This window comes from Alligator mississippiensis, chromosome 7 (genome assembly GCF_030867095.1).
Source record: "Alligator mississippiensis isolate rAllMis1 chromosome 7, rAllMis1, whole genome shotgun sequence".
NCBI classification, from domain to species: domain Eukaryota; kingdom Metazoa; phylum Chordata; order Crocodylia; family Alligatoridae; genus Alligator; species Alligator mississippiensis.
This window is the reverse complement of record NC_081830.1, coordinates 37,940,634-37,960,246: the sequence shown is the minus strand read 5'-3', so window position 1 is coordinate 37,960,246 and position 19,613 is coordinate 37,940,634. Positions and strand designations below refer to the sequence as shown.

At 48.5% G+C, this 19,613-nt stretch overlaps 1 protein-coding gene across 4 annotated transcripts; it reads right to left on the bottom strand.

Annotated features, from left to right (window-relative positions):
• Positions 1 to 875: 875 nt before the first annotated feature.
• On the bottom strand, positions 876 to 19,447 carry SCLY (selenocysteine lyase). 4 transcript variants are annotated; one of them, XM_019486066.2, is made up of 14 exons: positions 19,276 to 19,447; positions 18,572 to 18,615; positions 17,825 to 17,926; positions 17,269 to 17,381; positions 14,692 to 14,792; positions 14,030 to 14,213; positions 12,798 to 12,925; positions 12,150 to 12,314; positions 8,660 to 8,766; positions 7,839 to 7,875; positions 5,286 to 5,369; positions 4,220 to 4,322; positions 3,747 to 3,825; positions 876 to 2,513 (listed from the first exon to the last, which is right to left on the bottom strand). In XM_019486066.2, exons 3-14 carry the CDS (start codon positions 17,923 to 17,925, stop codon positions 2,348 to 2,350), a joined length of 1,368 nt encoding a protein of 455 aa, XP_019341611.1. In that variant the 5' UTR covers position 17,926; positions 18,572 to 18,615; positions 19,276 to 19,447; the 3' UTR covers positions 876 to 2,347. The 4 variants fall into 4 exon arrangements, with proteins under 4 accessions (XP_019341611.1, XP_006276176.1, XP_059586824.1 ...); XM_006276114.4 differs by having other exon boundaries at positions 18,572 to 18,668; positions 19,276 to 19,418; XM_059730841.1 differs by lacking the exons at positions 18,572 to 18,615; positions 19,276 to 19,447 and adding an exon at positions 17,535 to 17,612 and having other exon boundaries at positions 17,825 to 17,915.
• Between the last annotated feature and the right edge of the window lie 166 nt (positions 19,448 to 19,613).

Here is a 19,613-nt window from a genome sequence, read left to right as displayed (position 1 = left end):
TATCATCATCAGTGGAACGGACTCTTCAAGCTGAAATGTGCAAATATAAAGGATAAACATGATGAAAGTATGAAGATCTGTCATTTGTGAAGAGACATGGGTGCCCTGGGTATATTGTCAAAGGACATAGAGCTTTCTCTTCCAGCCCCTTCACAACAGTGCAGACCAGTGTAAGGATCCACAAACTCCTGGCCAGAAAACAAAAGGATTCCATTTTATGAAAGGCTTCGACCATCTGTTGTGCTGTGCACAGGAATGGGAATGAGACCTTTAGGGGTGTACTTGGTAGCCGTGTTGGTTTGAAACAAAAAGGCATACAAAAAACTAGGGCTCTTGGTTCCAAAATGAGACCTTTAGATATTTTTCACAAGAGAGATCTGTCCCAGAGTAGACAACAGCCCATTCACCCAGGATGTGGGAAACAACTCCAATCCAAGCCCCTGATTTCAATCACTGAGTTACTGGTACCTCTTCCCCTCCAATTTAGGGTGTGCCAAGATGTTATCATCAAAGTTTACTTGAAACCTATGGGTGTTTATACACATGCTCTGGGAGTGTGTGGGGGCAAGGTGTTAATTAGAGCTGATCCAATTAAAGCACCTGGAGCATCTTGTGTATCAATGTCCCTGCACTTAAAAAGGGGGGGGGGGGGGGGGGGGGGGGGGGGGGGGGCTTTAACTAAAAGCAAGGCCCCAGTAGACTCCATTAATTGCGTCTGCTCCAATGCGCTGTAATTACAGCATGTCACAGCAGCCTCTCTGCCTGGGTATAGGCACCCTGTGTTTCTGTGAAAGTCTTCTATTTCAATGCCCTGGCATTCATTGATGGAAAAAAATGCTGTGCCAAAGAATTCCCCCATAGAGAATAAAAACAGCCTCAGGAAAATACTTTTAATTGAAACCACTCTGATTAACAGCAGTCACTTTTGCACATGCTGGGACTATATAAATATTAGATGTTCCTCAGCTCATCACTGCATTTTGCCAAGCAGCTACTTCATAATGCATTATTGCTTTATCACTATTCCAGTGTTTAGAGCTACTGGCTTGATCTAGGTACCTGTTTCTATATAGAATGTGGAGACAACGTCTTCCCTGTTAAGGAATTCACAGCTAGATATATTTACTTGGTCTAATAAAAGATATCACATTTACCCAAAGAATATGGCTAGCTAGACATAGGCACTCTTCCCCAGGGTGCAACGTTAATGGAAAAATGTGTACAGAAGTAACAGGCTGTAAAACAAGAATTTGACCATACATCAAGTATTGACTGGGGAGGCTGGCTGACAGCCCAGTGACCTTATCTGGTAATAAATGCCCTATTTCCAGCTTCGAAAGAGGTCTCAATCCTCCTTGATAATTTGCCTTATACTAGGTAACGTTTTTCCTAAGAAAAAAAATGAATTGAAAGGTGCACTCTTTTCAGCAATACTGAAATGAGTTCCCTACAAAGGAGGGTGAGAGCAGAGAACTTCAATGCATGTGCACGTGATTTCCAGAAAAATTCTGATGCCGACAAAGGCAGGAATGATCTGATAAAGAAGTGATGTGACCTTCTTTTTCCTCCAAATGTACACATTCCCTGTTCACACTCATAGCTACCTCCTTGACCATGTGCATATTGTGGCACATACACCAGCCTCCACATAAATGGAGACTTTTGCACCTCCACTGTGTGGACAGAGGTACCCTGAAGCATACACATGCCTTCCTAATTCCCACTACAGAGCACTGACACCAATCAAACCCTTTCCAACTTTTCAGTAGAAAAGCCAATCGTTAGAAAGTCTCCCAAATATAAAAGCATCCTTGTTTGATTCATTCAGATGTCCAGAGGTGTAAGCATTGATAAAATTCTTACAGCACAGTGCAGGTTGCTCTTTGGGGCCGGAAAGCCCCTTGGTGCCAGATCCTATCCTAGCTATTAGGTACCTATGCAGATGTAGGCATCTAATTGCAATCCTATTCCATGTTGTGCAAGTCCCTGAAAAACTGTTAAATCAGGTGAAGAGGTCTCTTTTCTTCCTTGTCCTCCTCCTATGCGAGTTAGGCCTGCAGTTTGGGCAACAGCTCGTTACAAAAGTAGATAGATTAATGGATTTGCAGTGACTTGAACAGGATGGGAGAGGACCTGTCTCTAGGGCTCTGGTTCTCCGATGCCCTGCTCCTTATATGATCACTTGCACCAGTGCAGAGTGGGTTAGTGTCCCAACTCGACAACTCTTTATATCCACTTTGCACAGGTGTAGGGTCACCCACGTGGTGCACAGCAGCACAGCGCCCATCCCCAGATTTAGGAAACCTCCCTTTGGAGCTTCCCTCCTCAATCCCTATCCCAGAAGGCCTCAGGTCAAAGGGGTGCTGCTCTGCTCCAGCTGAGCCACGGCCTCCTTCAGGTCATCCACAACCAGGTCCACATCGTGGTGGGTGGTGTCTCGCCCCACGCTGAGCCGCAGGGCATTCTGGGCCACATCATAAGGGATCCCACAGCTCAGCAGAATAGAAGATGGCCTGGGAAATGCACAAGGAAAGCAGGATTTAACCCTTTGGACACTGAGGAAATATGTCCATCCCTATACATTTCACTCAGCAAACACACATATTATCTCAGCATGAGTGGCTGACCCATCTCCGACCCTCCTATTGTTCATTCTTCCTATCACTCTGGATGAATAAGACTGGGCCTACTACAGTGAGTGCTGCTTTCTACTTGGCACATGGTGCCAAGGCTGAGGGATGGGAGATGTATGTTCTTGTCTGGTCTAAAAGCATGCTGATGCCACATGACTCCCAGATCCCAGGACTGAGCCAGTGAATAGCCCCATAACTTACAGTTAAACACAGCTTCCACATGGCATCAAAGAGCACAAAGAGTAAGCGTGCTACTCAAGTGGTACAGAAATGCCAAGCTCTTGCTTACACATTTTGATGGCTGAACAACACGCTGTCTTCTCATCTCATGGCTAAGCTGGCCATGAGGTAACCTGGGAGGCAGATAGGCCCTTGGGGAGCAGGTGTATTTCCAGCCTAGGAGCTCTCATTCTGGGCTGGGAGTGGTGCCCTTGCAGTCACATATGCCCACTGGCCCCCGCACACCAGCTGTGATGTGGCACATAACAGCAGGGGAGCGAGCTGCCTTGCAACACCCGATCTGTCACGCTACACTGCCCTGCCTGCACACAGATATGCTGCTCAAGGTCACCCTCATCCTAATGCTCATTGCACATCTTCCACCAGCTCAAGACTAAGTCAATGGCAACCACTATTTTAAATGATCCAGCAGGAACCAAGTGATGGAGTGATCACTTATGAGAAGCTGTTTCATAAAGCTTCAACTTCAAGGGATTTGCCCTAGTCATCAGAGATAAGGGACACTACCCAGGGGGGGAGGAGAGATGGGACAGGAAGGGGGCTATGCAATTGTTAACCAATAAGCTTAAGGATTGCTTCTGCAAGCAGGTGGAGGTCTTTCACAGCAGAAGAGCCTCTGCAAAGCAATTCACTACTGCACAAGTGAACACAAATTCCTTCCTTATTGCTCTTTGATAGGAAATCTCCAATAGCTCCTTCCTTTCTAATGAAAAAATATCCAACATGTAACACTGGCTCCTTCCACTTCAGGAAGGAATGAGTGAAGTCCCCTCATTTCCCTCCCTGATATCCCCTTCCCTCATTTTTCTCTTCTCCTTTAATCTGGCCTCTCTCCCTGGGGCGAAAGCACTCAGTACCACACGGATCACTTACTGGTTGTCACCCTTCTTCGAGTGGCATGCTGCTCCAACACTGGCAAGAAGGGTCTTGCAGCAAGACAGCACCTTATGACCTGGAAGAGAGACATGTACAGGTTAGCATAAAACACCTACAAGGCTCCTAATCAGCACAGGGAACATTCTTCACTCTCCCTCTATGAAAATGACCCACCTACCCCTCAGAAACCCATCTCAGCTCAGCTTCTAAGCAATGAGTTATCAGGCCTAGCATCCTTCACAGAGAGAAAGGGAATCTGGTAATGGCAATGCTTGAGATCCTTCCCCCAGATTAAAGGGTGCCAGCTCTCAGGATTGGGCAGCTTCATGCCTGGCATGGTCAGGCCTTATGCCCCAGGAAGGAAGGAATCTCCCTCAGTTTGATACTAAAGGAGAGAAAGCAGCAGGTGAGAATGGAACAAAATACAGGTGTTAACTACAGCATGGGGCAGGTCTGGCTAACAGAGTTACCTTGCAGCCCTGAGCCCAGGATGGAGAAGTTACAGGTGTTGCAGAGTCGTCTGGAGCCTGAGAATCTGCTGTTAAAGTGGATCTTCTGCTTCCCAAATACAGCCTGCAGGGAGGTAAATGTTAACAGCTCCTTGAATGTCTATGGTTCTCCTCTGACTTGGAACGGGCTGAGCAGGAGGGATGTGCTACAGACACACAAGCCATCAGCACTGCCACTGGGCTGATGCAGTATGAAGTCAGGCTTCAGAGAGATACCCTGGGACAGCATTGGCTGGCTGATGATGCAAACACTGAACTAGCAGGCTGGAAAAGACAGGCATCAGGGGAATTCACCATCATGCCCTTTTGCTTAGGCTAAACTGGTACAAAGGAGCTTCAGAGGTACTCAGGAAACACCCCAGAGTGTGAGTCCCTCTCAGGCAGTGGCAACCCCTGCTCTGCTACTCTACCCCCACACTCCCTTCTGCAAGAGGCCCTACTGCATGATGGTAAAGTAGCCCACAGGGGGCATTGCAACAGAGCTACAAGTTAGGGGCACAGGGGGCCTAAAGGTAGGGAAAGGGTGAAACCATCCCCAGCAACCCTGATGGAAGAGATAAAAGCCACATAATAGAGAAACATTGTCACAAGTGCCAAGGCAACCAGGTCAAGGGCAGGAGGGGTAGCGACTTCCTGCTACAAGAGCCAGAGTGGGCCAGTGAGGAGAAGCTAAAATGCCTCAGCAGTACAACCCACTACACTGCCTTGTGCAGCTACCAGAGGTTTATCATGCCCCTCCTTGCTGAATGGGCTGGGCACCACCCTCCTTCCCTCTACCCACCTCTCCCTTCTTGATCATCTTGTATCCTGCTCTGCTGCTTCTCCTCCCTCTGTCAGGGCCCACTGGTATTGAGCCTCAAGAGGCGACAGGCTTCCACTCTCAAACTTTCGTCACACTTCCCAGGCTGCAGGGGTTCCTGGGAGACATGCTCTCTATTCCTACCTCTCTCAGCTGCCTGCCACACAGGCTACCCAAAGACAGTGACGTAGCAGGGGGATAAATGTAACAGGAACCAGCTCTGCTTACTTCCAGCCTTGCCTCCAAGTAATCCCGAACTTCCTGCATGTGAGCCTCATAAACCTCACAGGTCTTATTCACCAGCTCGGCAGCCTGTGAGGGGAGAAGAACAGCACAAGTCAGACGCAGCCACTGTCACGCACATCTGGTGATGCTCCAGCAAGGAGAGCAAGAATCCCTCAGTGCACGACATAGTACCTCCCATTTACCAGAAATCACCAATAGCTGAGCAGAAGGGAACCATTTCCTCTGCTTTACACACTATTGCTAATGCCAATGAGGCTGACTGGGGTGGGAGGACTTGTGTCTGAGCCAAATTGGAGAATTGGGCCAAAGGAATCTCATGAGATTCAACAAGGACACGTGCAAAGTCCTGCATTTAGGATGGAACAGTCCCATGCACTGGTACAGGCTCGGGGCTGACTGGCTGGACAGTATCTCTGCAGAAAAGGACACGGGGGTTACAGTAGACAATAAGCTGAATGTGAGCCATCAGTGTGCCCTTATTGTCAAGAAGGCTAACAATATATTGGGCTGCATTGATAGGCGTGTTGCCACTAGGTCCAGGAAAGTGATTATTCCCCTCTATTCAGCAGTGATGAGACCACATCTGAAATACTGTGTTCAGTTTTGGGCCCTCCACTACAGAAAGGATGTGGACAAATTGGAGAGAGGTCAGCAGAGGGTGACAAAAACGGTGAGGTGGCTGGGAGATGTGACTTCTGAGGAAAGACTGAGGGAACTGGGTTTATTTACTCTAGAGGAGACTGAGAGGGGACTTAATAGCAACCTTCAACTACCTGAAGTAGGCTTTGAAAGACGATGGAGCTGTACTGTTCTCAGTGATGGCAGATGACAGAACAAGGAGCAATGGTCTTAAGTTGCAGCAAGGGAAGTTTAGGTTAGATATTAGGAAGAATTTTCTTACTAGGAGGGTAGTAAAACACTGGAACAGAGAGGTGGTGGAATCTCTATCCTTGGAGGTGTTTAAGACCCAGGTAGATAAAGCTTTGGCTGGGATGATCTAGTTGCGGACAGTCCTGCTTTGAGCAGGGGGTTGGACTAGATGACCTCTTGAGGTCCCTTCCAACCCTAACTTTCTATAATTCTATGAACTCTTCCTCCATCTCCTAATTCCACCCAGGAAACTGCTTTTAGGTTGGAGCTAAATAAGTATGAACCAGATTATATGATCTCAGGACTGCAGGGGACTGGATCTGAAGACCTCCTACATTCTGATGAGATGGGACTTGCCACCTTGGGGGATGCTGGTCTCACCCCTGAGGCCCAATCCCCTGGTGGGAAAAATGAAACTCACCTGCACTTGGTCCTCCCAACACTCATCTTCCCCTGAAAATTTCAAGACACCAGCCAATGTGTTTGCGTGGCAAAGAGCCAGACTTCCATGGGACAGCTGTGCTCAGTGCACCGAGCACATCTGAAAAACCCAGCCTTGAATCTAATGCAGAGCACTTTAGAAAATCCTGGCCTTAATTTGTTATGTTACAAGGTACAACCTTCAGGGTCCTGGCAAGTTGCTAACCCAGTACTCAGCACTACACTGTTACGCACCTGCTCTGAGAAACTTCTCTAGAATATCACACACTGGCTGGACTCCCAGCCTCCTTTACACTGTCCTGCTCACTAGCTCGATACAGAAACCCATGGTCCTTATAGGTCCAACTTTGCCCCACACAGCTCAATACACCAGAGCTCAGTGGGGGCAGATGACAGAACAAGGAACAATGGTCTCGAGTTCAGCAAAGAAAGTTTAGGTTAGATATCAGGAAAAACTCTCTTATGTGGCAGGTAGTAAGATACCAGAACAGGCTACCCAGAGAAGTTGTGGAATCTCCATCCTTGGAGGATTTTAAGACCACAAAGCCTTGGCTGGGATGATCTAGTTGGGGATGGTCCTGCTTTGAGCAGGGAGTTGGACTAGATGACCTCCTGAGGTCCCTTCCAATCCTAATTTTCTATGTTTCTATTAAAAAAGAGTGTGGGTTTGGCCTCTTTGTTGAGAATCACTTCAAGCTGAAACAGATGTATGATGTGCTATTGTTCCACAACCAAATAGGAAAGCTTTGTGGCACAGTTTTCCCCCAAACCCACTACCTAAGTATAGGGAAAACAAGAGAGATCAGTCATACAGGGGAGAATGAGGGGAAGGGGAAGGGAAAGGAAAAGAGCAGAGCACAAGATGCTTCTACAGGCCATTTTCAAAAACAAGGACTAATGCTGCCGGGAATCCTCATCCACCACATATGGTGCCCCCCCCCCACATAAACCTCAGCATTTTTAAAGCATGGTGCAGAGATTTAGCAGCATTCTTCCCATTACAGTTGGGAAAGTTATAAAGACAATTCAGCAAGGAACACTATGAAAATTGCGTTGAGCCTTCAGTCTTGTTTTGCTAAAAGCTGCTTGGCTTTGCTTTTCCTCAGTGGGTTTTTTAAACAAATCTCAGAACAGAACAAGAGAGTTAACATATTTGCTCTATCAGACGCCATCACTGTTAACTTGCATGCTTCTGTTTTCACCCTCCTGTACTTCTGAGCTCACCTTGCCAAGGCCTGCAATCATTGGGGTGTTCTCTGTACTGAAAAAGAAATGTTGTACTGTAATTATTTTCTTCTTCTTGCAGAAACTAGTGGTGTTGAATGCCCACATTTTAAATGATAGAGGCCTCGTCCACATACACAAATGTGCCCACAATGGTGTGGCAAAAATGTGTGGAGGGCAGCACTGCAGGTCAAACTGTACATACAAACGGACCGCTAGGTGCAAGGGAGTTGGGGGTCAGCTCAAACTCCTACCAAAAGTCCTGAAGACAGGATACAAGAGAACCTCTGAATGGCCTTCCCTCCCCAACCCAGGGAAGTGTGATAGCAGCATTCTCCCCTGCCTCCCCCCTTCCAAGAAACCAAACTGTATTTTGGACAGCTTTCAAAGGACTGAGGGTGGGTGTGATGCCTGGCCACAGATCTAAAGACATGTTTCATCGGATGGAGAAAGGAAGCCAGAAGCTTTGACTTTTCACAATATTAACTTCCTAACCCACTAGGTGCAGCACTGCCCCTACTGGAAGGGGTCTGTACAGCTGTGCTGAGCACCAAGCCCCATGCAGCTAACAAGTGATAGTCTCTCAGTTCCACCCAGCATGGGATCACACGGACTTGCAGTTAGCATTTACAGGGCAAGATGCATCCTCAAAGCAACTAAAAGGAGGACATTTCTTCTCTAAACATTTCACAGCTCTTCATCCCAAATCAGATGGCAGTGTATGTTCCACTGGCCCTTAAAGAACCTACTGAATAGCCCGGCCTGCCTCTCCCCACAGCTCCTGACCTCAGCACCTCCGCTGACCCGTGCACCCGCCTTACCCAGGTCGGAAGTTCCGCTCCTGTCCTCCTCCAAACAGCATGGGGTGCAGAGGGGTAGTGACTCCAGGCCCTCGCACATATAGCGCTCCAATCCGGGGAGCATAAAACTGCAACGACAGGCAGTACCATGTCCTCCACCTCTGCATTCACTCAACTGCACAATGCAAAGCTAGGGCAGGCTTGCTGCCTCTTGCTGACATTGTAACAAACTCCTGGTATCAGCATATTGGCAAAAAAGCTGGAACCACTTGAGCTGAGGGAATCTTACAGCCTTGCTATCTCCTTTGTAACTTACTTGCTCTCCAGTTGCTAACTTAATTGTAGCAGGTTGTTTTGTAACTAACTGTGCCGGGTTAAACAGCCAGGAAGAGTGAAGGGAAAGCTGGTGTTGTAGGGTTCTGTTAGGACTGAGGAGCCTTAAAAACAGCTTTACCTTCAAAGCTTTTAATAGCGTCCCTGAAAATGGACTACTAGGAGCCATGAAATTTAAGGGAGCCACTCAGTTCTGGGGCTGCTGAGGCTGCAGCACTGACAGAGTTGTATACTCGATGAGCTGTGCTGGGTAAGCATGAAGTCTGGGTAAGTGCATGGCCCTTTTCCAATTCTAGGGCCATGACCTTAACCAGAGTACTCTGTAATATTAACTGGAAACTCAGTGAGGTGCCTCTTGGAAGTTCCCTCCCTGCTTCACCTTGACCCTGTCAGAGCATGTGCCTGGAGTCCATCAGCTCTGAGCCTGACCCTTCTCACTTTCACATTCCCAATAAATGAGTCTGTGCTATTGCCAGAGTTCTTGTCAATAAATTTAACCACTAGAGGGGCATGGAAAATATTCAAGGCAACAGCTAAGCCATGACCTTCTGGGTACATTTCCCTGAGCACCACACAGAAGTTGCAGTGTAGAGGGCAACTCCCCCCTCCACCTCCCCATTAGCTGACCTCCATCTCCTGAGATCCCATACACTCTGCTGTCAGAGTGGACAGCTGCCTCATGGCAGCTCCTTGTAAATCAGTTTCCATGACCTCCATGACTGGTGTGACTAGCTATGACCATAACCACATACAACACTGTCTCTATGTAGCACGTTTCACATTTAAACCATTACTGTCTCTGTCCATTTAGTCCGTAAATCAGTCCTTTTTGTATTACCTCAGCAAATTCCCACTTATTGATGATAGTTGTTCTTTGCAAACATTGCCTCACTAGGACAAAAGCCTGTTCTCAGATCTTCATCGCATTTGTGACCTAGGAACCATCCTGCTCCCATAACAGCCTTGCAAAGCACAGTGCTGCGTAACTGGCTGCCTATTTCAAGCCATGATCCTGTATAATTGTAGCTGCCTGTGCATAATACTGTACATAAACGCTGCCTGTGCATAACACTGTACATAAACACTAAGGCTGTGCGAAGCTTCAGTAGCCAATTCACTTCAGAGGAGATTCGGTCCGATTTAGCGGCCAGGTCTTTGAATCGAAATCGAATCAGAAGATCCAATAATCTCTCTGAATCGAATAGGAAGCCTCCGAATCGATTCAGAGAGATTTGGAGCTTTGGCCATAGACTGTACAGGCAGGCACCAGGCAGTGCTGGCAGAAGCAGCCGGACAAACCCCGGCTTGAGCCAGCCGCCCCAGGAGAAGCCGTGGCTCATCCAGCTGCCCCCCCGCTGGGGTGAGGCAGGCAGTGCTGACAGCCCTGGGAGAAGCCACGGGGACTGCAGGGAATGATCGGGGAACTGCGGGGAATGATTGGGAGCTGGGAGATGGAACCGGGAGCCGGGGGAATGAACAGGGGCTTCCCCCCAGCTCCCAGTTCAATTCCCCAGCTCCCAATCATTCCCCTCCCAGCCCCCACGGCTTCCGGCTCAAGCCGTGGCTCATCCGGCTGCTCCCCTGTCTGCCCCTCCACAAGGGCAAGGTAGGCAGTACTGGCAGCCCCAGGAGAAGCCACAGGGGCTGGGGTGAATGATCAGGGACCGGGGGGAATGACTGGGAGCTGGGGGGTCAAACAGGGAGCTAGGAGAATGAACAGGGACTTCCCCCCAGCTCCCAGTTCGATTCCCCAGCTGATTGTTTCCTCCAGCCCCAGCAGCTTTTCCCGAGGCTGCTGGCTCAAGCTGGGGCTCGGCTGGCTGCTCCCCCAGCTGCTCCCAGTGGTACTGCCTGCCTGTGTAGTCTATCGTTGAATAAGATTCGACACAGAATATCTTCAGATTCAGCCGAATCAAATCGGAACAGCGATTCGAATCACCAAATCGAACCACTGTTCCTCTGAATCTGAAGCAAATACTTTCTATTTCACACAGGCCTGTACAGGCCTAATAAACACTTACAAAAAAAGCTTGCTCAGTACAGGTTTCCCTCACTTTATGAGGGTCCTGCATGTGCAAATTTGCTCTTGTGCGATGACCCTTTTTATACTAAAAATTCGTTATATGCAAGGTAAATTCACTCTTATGCGATCAGTGCGGGGGAAGTCCACAGTCAGCACTTTGTGCGTTGCATTGTGGGGGTGACACACACCAAAATGTAGTCTCCGGTGTGGATCTGTGCTCCTTGCTCGTTGTCTGCAGCACATGTTCCTGTAGTTGTATCACTATCCCCATTATGATAGTGCCCTGTGCTTGTGTGTAGTGTCTGCTGTTGGCAAGAACCAAAACTGTCTGGTAAAAGTGGTAGAAATGGGTCAGTCAAGGTCTTGGAACGTATCCCTATTTGTTACATTGTAAAGTGGGCTCCCTTTATGTGAATTTGGGTTATGTGCCATTTTCCAGGAATGCATGTACAGCATAAAGCGAGGGAAACCTGTACAATAAAACACTGTCTTCAAAGCACCATCTAGTGGGAAACTTTAGTGGTGGAATAAAAATGATGTATGAAATCCTTCACAAGTGAAAGTGCAATATTGGTGGGTCAGTCTAATTTGTCCTCCACCATGGCACAGCGAGAGATGAATGACTCAGCAATGCACAAGGGAGAAGGAGATTTCAAAAGGCAAAAAAATGGACCCAAGAGAAGCCTGAGGTAAAACTTTTTCCTTTCAGTCCCCCATACATATACATCAATCCAAATTCCTAGTAACCCCCTTGGCTGAGTGGGGTTTGGGGGTGAGAAATGGAGTCAGCCAAGGGAAAACTGGCACTTGGATTCCCTGACACAAATACTGGATGGGGAAATATATTCTAGCCCTGAAGCAGCTAGCTACTGGTGGCTTCACTGAAGTGCAGTTGGTGTCCTCCGGATTTAAATTAATTGTCAAGCTGGGGTTTTTTCTCCTTGTCCTTTTTTTTGTAAAATATTAGGAAGCAGTTGTTTGTTTGTTTTTAAATGAAAAGAAGCTCTGGCCTGACTGAAGTCAAAGAATAAAAAGCCTCTCCTGAACAGGTGCCGCAATCTGAAAGGGAAAGTGCTCACAATGAAAGGCTATTTAAATGCAGGGGCAGCTCCAGTGTCCCAGGGAGAAAGGCATCCAGAAGGAAGGCAGGTATACCTTGTGTCCCACAACAGTGAGGTAATCCACACCCAGATCCTCCACATCCACTCGTCCCTTCCCTATCATCTGTGCTGCATCTGTGTGCACCAGGATCTTGGGCATCCCCGATGCTGTTCTCTTCTGATTCAAGATCTGAATCCGCTGACAGAGCTCTGGGATGGGCTGGGAGAAGAAAACATTATCCCTAAGCAACATGGTCTCAAGCTCTGCACAGAAGATAACACATCTCCTCCCATGTGCAACCACAAAGCCCCCCCCTACCCTTCACTATGCCACAATATCACTAAGGCAGATTCAGCACTTACAGAGTGAAGTGACAGTATGAAAGTATCTAATAGACATGAAGCAATTTAATGGCACTCAGCAGCTAATAAACAAGTAGACACAGTCAGTAGTGAGATCATCTCCAAGGGCTGCAGGTAACAGTTTGAAAACTGCTGCTCTGTTAACAGTGGAGGGAAAAAGGAGTAGAAAAAAAAATGCAAAGAGGGAGAAAACTGGAGGAATAAAAAGGAAAAGAGAGGAGAGAAAAGAAACATGGGAAGGACTGGACAGAAGCCCCTCAGAAGTACAGAAGATGTGAACACCACCATGAACCCACTTCCCCCCAGCCCAAGGCATAGAAAACCCCAAGGACAAACTCACCATGATTACACCAGTCTCGTTATTAGCTAGCATGATGGAAACCAGGCAAGTGGTTGGACGGACTGCCCCAATGATATCGTCAACTTCTGCCTGACCAGTCACCTTGGACACAGGGACAAAGGTGGCTTCTGCAAGCCAAGACACAAGGAATTGGATTCATCATGGAAGTTGGCACTATGCAGCAGACAAGACAGGCAGATGATGGGGTGAAGCTGTGCCGTGCAAAGCCTGCGGAAGGTGGGTGAAATGGAAGACACTAGCAGAGGACAATGCGCTCATCTTCCAAGGAATGGGCTGGCCCCTAGAATACTCTAAGACTGAAATGTCACTGCAGGGATGTCTGTCTTCCTAGCCATCTGGATGATGCAACATACAGGATAAACAGAAAAAGGATGTGCTGGGAGACAGGGCCAGAGTAAACAGATGGAGATAAAATCCACTGGGCCTGACACTAAAACTGACTAGAGCATTACCTTTACTTCCCAGGGAAGGCATGGGTTGGGGAAGCTGCAGGGCAGAAGGGGAAGAGAGTGCATAGCTCAGTTCACATAGGGCTGGGAAAAGCATAGGAAAACACTTTGGACTTCTCCAGTGTAGTGTAAAGAAGGGATAATACCCCTGGTGCTACCATCAGCAACTGAAACATTTTGCACCCACTGGTTAAACTGCACTTATGCTGCCACACACTTGGCAGCTGCTCCTTGTAAACATCCACAGCCTACATCTTTGTGCTCCTTCAAACTCTCTTTTGCTGTGTGTCAACAGCGAGGATGCAGAGGTTCTGAGTCCACTGCCTGACCAATGCCATTTCCTCATACCCTTGTGCATATCCATCTCTGGAGCCATATGTTGCCCCTGAATTATGCCCTGACTGGAAGCACTTTGGGGCAAGGACTGCCTTTGCTTTATGTTATACAGAACCTAGCACAAGGGGCTCCTGGACCACAACTGTGGTCCTTAGGTGCTCTAGTAATAGGAAAAGCTAGTAAATAATAAAATACTGAGTCTGTATCTTCTTACAAAGCAGCTGGAATGAAAAGACTGCCTGAGACTGCTCTGATCAGCACAGCGTGCAAAAGCTTAAATTCTGTGCAATGGCAAAGCAGTGTGAAAGGAAAAACATGACACTTGGTTATCTATCACTTTGACACAAACTCTGCTGCCAAAGAACCCTCAGAAGGAACAAGGCTGGTGAGTATGCAGCTCCCTGGCAGCCACTCCCATGCACTCACCTGCCATGTTCTCTCTCACCAGGTGTTCCAGAGGCAAGCGCACCGAGTCATGTTCCACGCTTGATGTAACAAAATGGGGAGTGACTCCTTGCAGCTTACTGTGTTTCTCCCCAGGTCCGTTTTCCCCCAGCACCCAGCTCTCTCTAAAACACCTCAGTGCAGTGTGGATAATGAGATTATTGGCCTACAGAGAGGTAAGGGGGAAAACATCAGAGCAATAACTACTCAAAAGAAATTCCTTTCTTGCCCAGTGGCTTGCTTTTGCAATTCAGGGAGAAGTTAAAATCCAGTCTACAAAACTGCAATGTTTAGTGTAGATGCAGAAATTTTTCAGAATAAAGCAAACTCCTTAAGTCTGCAAGAGCAGTCATTTATGCTACCACATAAATGGTTTTCCACTCCAGACACTCATTTCAAAACACTTATATTTACCAATTTTCATGCTAAAAAAGAGCATATGGTTTTCTTTGGCAGATGCATTTTCACGCCAATCTAGGATTTATCATGTATAGAGGAAAAAGGCGGCTGCACTGTGGCTTTCAAATACAAAGACTGAGGAGAAAGTGGTTCATTTTTTATTGATTCACCAATTATCCTCTCAAATGTAACAGTATAATCACTCTTACTGCAACCAGTAGGTGCAGAGGGATTCATGCTCTCACCTCTGTCCCCCCTGAGGTAAAAATTATGTCTTCAGGCTGCCCTCCTACCATCCTGGCCAGGCTCTCCCGGGCCCTGCTGATGGTCTCCTTGGCCTTTCTACCTGGAAAGCCAAGATACACATGTTATGATGTTGGTTTGGTGGTATGTTTACAGTGGAAAAATAATGAAAAGGAAGAATCACTGCAAGATTATCCCCATACCAGGGATTCACCTCAGAGAGATATCATGTATTTCCCCCTACACTTGGTTTAATGTACAAGATAGATTCTCTTCTATATTTATTTCAATTTCTCTGCACGAGATTAAAAGCTCAATGGCAGCCAATGCAGTGCTTACATGACAGTCTCTGTGGGAATGGCATTAGCAAACAAACAGTATTTCATTATGGATGGCGCAAGCCTTGACCAGACATAGACACAGACAATTCACAGCATTTATACTGCAAGCAGCAGTAAGAAAGAGCACAGCTCAGGCAGTACATTTCCCTCTACAGAATATTCCCGTTCATGCACACACCACTTTAAGTGGGCATGGGGTTCTTCCCTCAAAAACCAGTGAGGTTCAGCTGAAAGTCAACTGGAAAGATAAACTCAAAATAAAACACAGCTCCAAGACAATCTCTGGGCAGGCAGAAACAGAAAGAAAAGAGACCAAGGAGGAACGCAGATGGCCTTGTTCCCTTGCTGCCGAGGGGGTTTTTTTGGTTCTTTTTCTGCAAGCTAACTTTTGGATATTCTCCTAAGCCTTATTTTTTTCCTTTCTAAGAGATGTTCTAGCAGCCTCTAAACTGAAACACTAAGGATTGCTTCTGAGGAGAGTCTGTAACTCTGCTCTACTTTCAACCTGACAAAGCAAACAAGCCTTTCCTTTTCCTTTAGAAGTTTATTTATATTGCTCTCCCTGGGTAATCAGCCCTGTAGTTAGGAGCCAAAATCTGTAAGAGTGGAAGCTGAAAGTCAAACTCTTATGTTCATATTAAATCAACTAAATAAATGCAATGACTCTTCAAGCTCTTCAGCTGTAAAAAGTCCTGCTGGGAGCTTCCTACTTTGTCAATGTACGAGAGCTAGAGCATTAATTTTGATGCCTAAAGAGATGCCTTAGGTGGTGATACCAGTGGTCACCAACCAGTTGATCCTGATCAACTGGTCAGTTGGGGAGCCTCTGACAGTCGATCTCAGTTGATGGTGGGAGAGGGGGGAGCTAGCCCCCCCAGACTGAGATTGACTGTCAGGGGCTCTGCAATCGGGAGCAGTGGGACGCACATGGGGAGCAGCTGGGACGCGGTTCGGAAGCACCGAGATGCACGAGCGATGTGGCTGGGCTGAGCCATGTCCTCTGCTGCCAGGGCCAAGCCAGGTGAGTGCAATGATCCCCCTTCATGCCCCCTGCCACCAGGTGAGCGGGGTCTTGGCCACGCTGGGCCGGAGTCTGGACGGTTCGTACAGATGCGTGGTGGGGCTCCAGCTGGTGCATGCACCCCGGTGGAGGCCTGGGGGGCACGTGCCCCCCCCCGATCTGTGCACGGTGCAACGCAGCTGCCACTGCATGCTGCAGTTTGCACCCCAAGCCTTGCTGTAGCTCGGGGCTCAGAACACAAAGCCCGGGGCGCAAAACCCAGTGTGCAGTGGCAGCCACCTCACCCCCATGCACAGATCAGAGGGGCACATGCCCCGCAGGCTTCCACCAGGGTGTGTGCAGTGGCGGGAGCCCCCCCGCGCACCTGGACGAGCAGCAAGGGCTCAGACCCTCCCCCGGCCTGGCCCAGCCAGCCAGGGACCCACCTCATCCTTGCCTGTGCCCCACTCCATCCCTGACCACCTGGCCTCGATCTGTGCCCTCCAAACTAACCTGCTGGGGGAAGGGAGGGCAGGGCAGGGCAGGGCAGGCAGCAGGGTAGGAAGCACAGTAGATCCTGCATTGCCCTTTACTTCAAGAAGTGATCTTCACCTTAAAAAAGTTGGAGACCACTGCTCTAGGAGACTATTTCCCCACAGCCAGTTTAGAAAATACTGACCATTTTAGATGTGCCTCTGTAGTTTTTGAGTACAGAGTGGGTTAAAAGACAGGGCTGAAGCTTTTGAAAGAGTACCCAGCCTTTATTAACCAGCCATTATCCGTTGGTGCTGTGTTCACACCAAGAGGCCTTATTAGGTTTGGCATCATACTGACATACAATGACAAGGCAGTTCTTACTGAACAGCTTATCCTCATGTTTACTGGCAAATAACTAAGGAGTGGCAGCACAAATCAGCTTTACATGTGGCATGGTTGTAACCCGAGATAACACATGCCGCTCTCCAGCTCTGTTCATAAATCTCACTCCTTTATAGACAGCTTTATAGAAAGAGGAAGGTCTGCCTGTGCTCCAACATGATCCTACTCTTCTGATACTCCCTGGCCTCACAGGAACAATAAGCTTTAACCCTACAAACCCTAGTCCTTGAGCCGTTCCAAGATGGTTTCCAGCTCATGAAATGAGCTGTGCATATCAAGCAGGAGACTGCCTGTGAGTCCAAATCTGTCTCCTTTGCCTGAGGACCCTGCCCTTTGTTCTTCCCAAGAGCTGCTCCTACCTGCTTTGTAAGTGCTGCTGGGATTACCCCAGGCCTCCTGCATGGCCTCTGTAACAGTCTGGATCACCTCCAAGGCCAGTGGGGTAGTTGCATTGTAGTCCATGTAAACCTTCCTGCAGGACACAGGAGCAGACAGGGTTAAAACAGAAGAGAAGGAAGAGCCTACTATCAGCAGTATAAATCAGTGCTTCTAATAGCTCCATCAGTGAGCACAGTGCAGTACACTTTTAACTAAGTTTTACCTAGTTAAAGGAGCCATTACCAACCTGCTCTGGCACTGGAATAGATTGATCAATCAATCCTCTCTGGCAACATTGCTGGAAGCACAGCCCCAATAACCTGCTCTGTTAAATATGATCACAATCAGAGACTTACAACAAGCTTTTGAAATTGAATCTTAATTACACTGTATATGCATTTAGGGCCTAAGAACCATTACAGGTAATATGAGCTGCAAGCACAAACCCTCCAGCAACTCAGAGGGATTCCAACCCTCTAAATTTAATTTTAAATGCTCTCTGTCTTCAAACAAATTGGGAAAAAACATCTGACTCACCTTTTCACAGAGTTATTCTCTTCCTCATCACACTCTGTCTTCCTAGGGATCTTCCTCCCATCTTTTGCTGGTATCACTTTTCTTACTTTGCCCTTCTCCATTCTGCAGAAATGTTTGTACAAGATCAGCGAGAATGGCAAAAAGGTCAACCTTGAAATCAGCAACCAAACAGCAAAAGATAACTCTGACTCAGATCTGCCATAGATGATACTGCACTGGTCTCACTTCAGGAATCAGGCCTTCTCTCTCACACCCACGCACTGGCTAGTCTCCTGACCACGTTATGATCTTTGCATGTTTGGCTGTTGTGTCTAAGCCAAGTCTGCACAATAAAGGACACATGCAACTTCCAACTCACAGAAGAGGTCCTGCTGCTCACAGCTTTGTAACAAGATCAAGGATAAAACGCCAGTCCTGTGCATTAACACAAATATTACTTAGTAAAGTTACTGTCACATTCAGCATCACCTGTTAGATATGTGACAGCAGTAGCCCTACAAGTGCCTGCTTTTGTTGCCTTTCATTGATTGGACTATTTGCATGCGATTTCCTGATTTAAGCAGACAGTTGCACTAACTGATAAAATGAAGCATTCAGCTGCACAGCTCAACTTTAGAGTCTGGCTCTCAGTCTTGTTAGGCTTAAGGATCAACACAACACAAAGTGACCAAGACATTCACACTTGTCAGAGCTACTAGTTCAGGCTGTCTGCAAGCTCAGAAAGACAACGCTGTATCATTTTCTTACATTTCATCTGGTTCTTCCCTTTGGTAAATTTTGCTTCTAGCTACCTACGAAGGGGAGAAACTTTCATTTAAATGGCTCCATGCTGCAGAATCATAGCCTGTCAAAAAATCAGATATAAACACTTCAAGCAGGCAAGCCTTAATAAAATATCTGGGAACATGCGCTTGTTTGTTTCATAATCAGAGAATAGCCTGACCCGCCCACCCCCGGCACTCTACAGCGGGGGCTCCTAAACTGCGGTACAGGCACCGCTGGGGAGTACATGGGACAAACTGTGTAACGGTGGATTTAATTTTCATTATAACCAGAGCTGGCGTTTAGGGGATTAAAAGATAAGCCGGAGAGGTACGTGGGGAAGGGGATGTGCAATAAGGCCGGGTTTGGGAACCTGCGCTCTAGAGCCACCCGGGCTATTCCAAAGGGGAAGAGCACCACGAAGACAGGAAGCTATTAAAGCAGAAGCCAGGGGGCCACAAGGGGTCCGTGACAGGTGCCAAACCTGCCAGCTGTGGGCAGAGAGCGAGCGCGGGGCTGGCGTTTCCAGCAGTATGCAGTGGGGGTGGGACTCACGGGTCCCCGCGCACACCCCGCGGCCCTGCCCCTCGCACTGGGCGCAGACCGCGCGGCCACAGCCCCCTGCCCCCCCCACAGACACTAAACCGCGGGCGCCCCTGGACGGCTCGGGTGTGCCCGCGGGGACAGACCTGCTGCAGGCGGCAGCGCCGCCCCTGCGGCCCGGGCCGGAACCCCTGCGCTCGCCGCCACCACTGACAGCTCCGCGCCGCAACACAAGGGCCCGGGCAGCCTGGAGCTCGCCTCGCCCCACTCCGCCCCGCCCCGCCGGCTGCAGCCAGTGGCTCCAGGCAAGGACCCTCGGCACGCGCTAATCAGCGCTCGGCCCCGTGCGCGCCCCCCATTGGCCCATGTGCGGCGGTTCCATGCCAGGAGCCAATCAGCTCCCTGCCCCTTCGGCGGCCGCCATTGGCTCCTGGCCGGTAGCCCCGCCCCGGCACCACCCAATGCAAACGGGGAGGGGTGCTGT

What these genes read in the sequence shown, in the direction of transcription:
- SCLY (XM_019486066.2), bottom strand. Translation starts at nt 17,925, where the DNA reads ATGGAGAAGGGCAAAGTAAGAAAAGTGATACCAGCAAAAGATGGGAGG. An exon ending in GAGCGGAACTTCCGACCTGG is followed by an intron (nt 7,876 to 8,659) that starts GTAAGGCGGGTG and finishes TTTCTTTTTCAG; the next exon opens with TACAGAGAACACCCCAATGA. An exon ending in TCGAAGAAGGGTGACAACCA is followed by an intron (nt 2,514 to 3,746) that starts GTAAGTGATCCG and finishes TGCATTTCCCAG; the next exon opens with GCCATCTTCTATTCTGCTGA.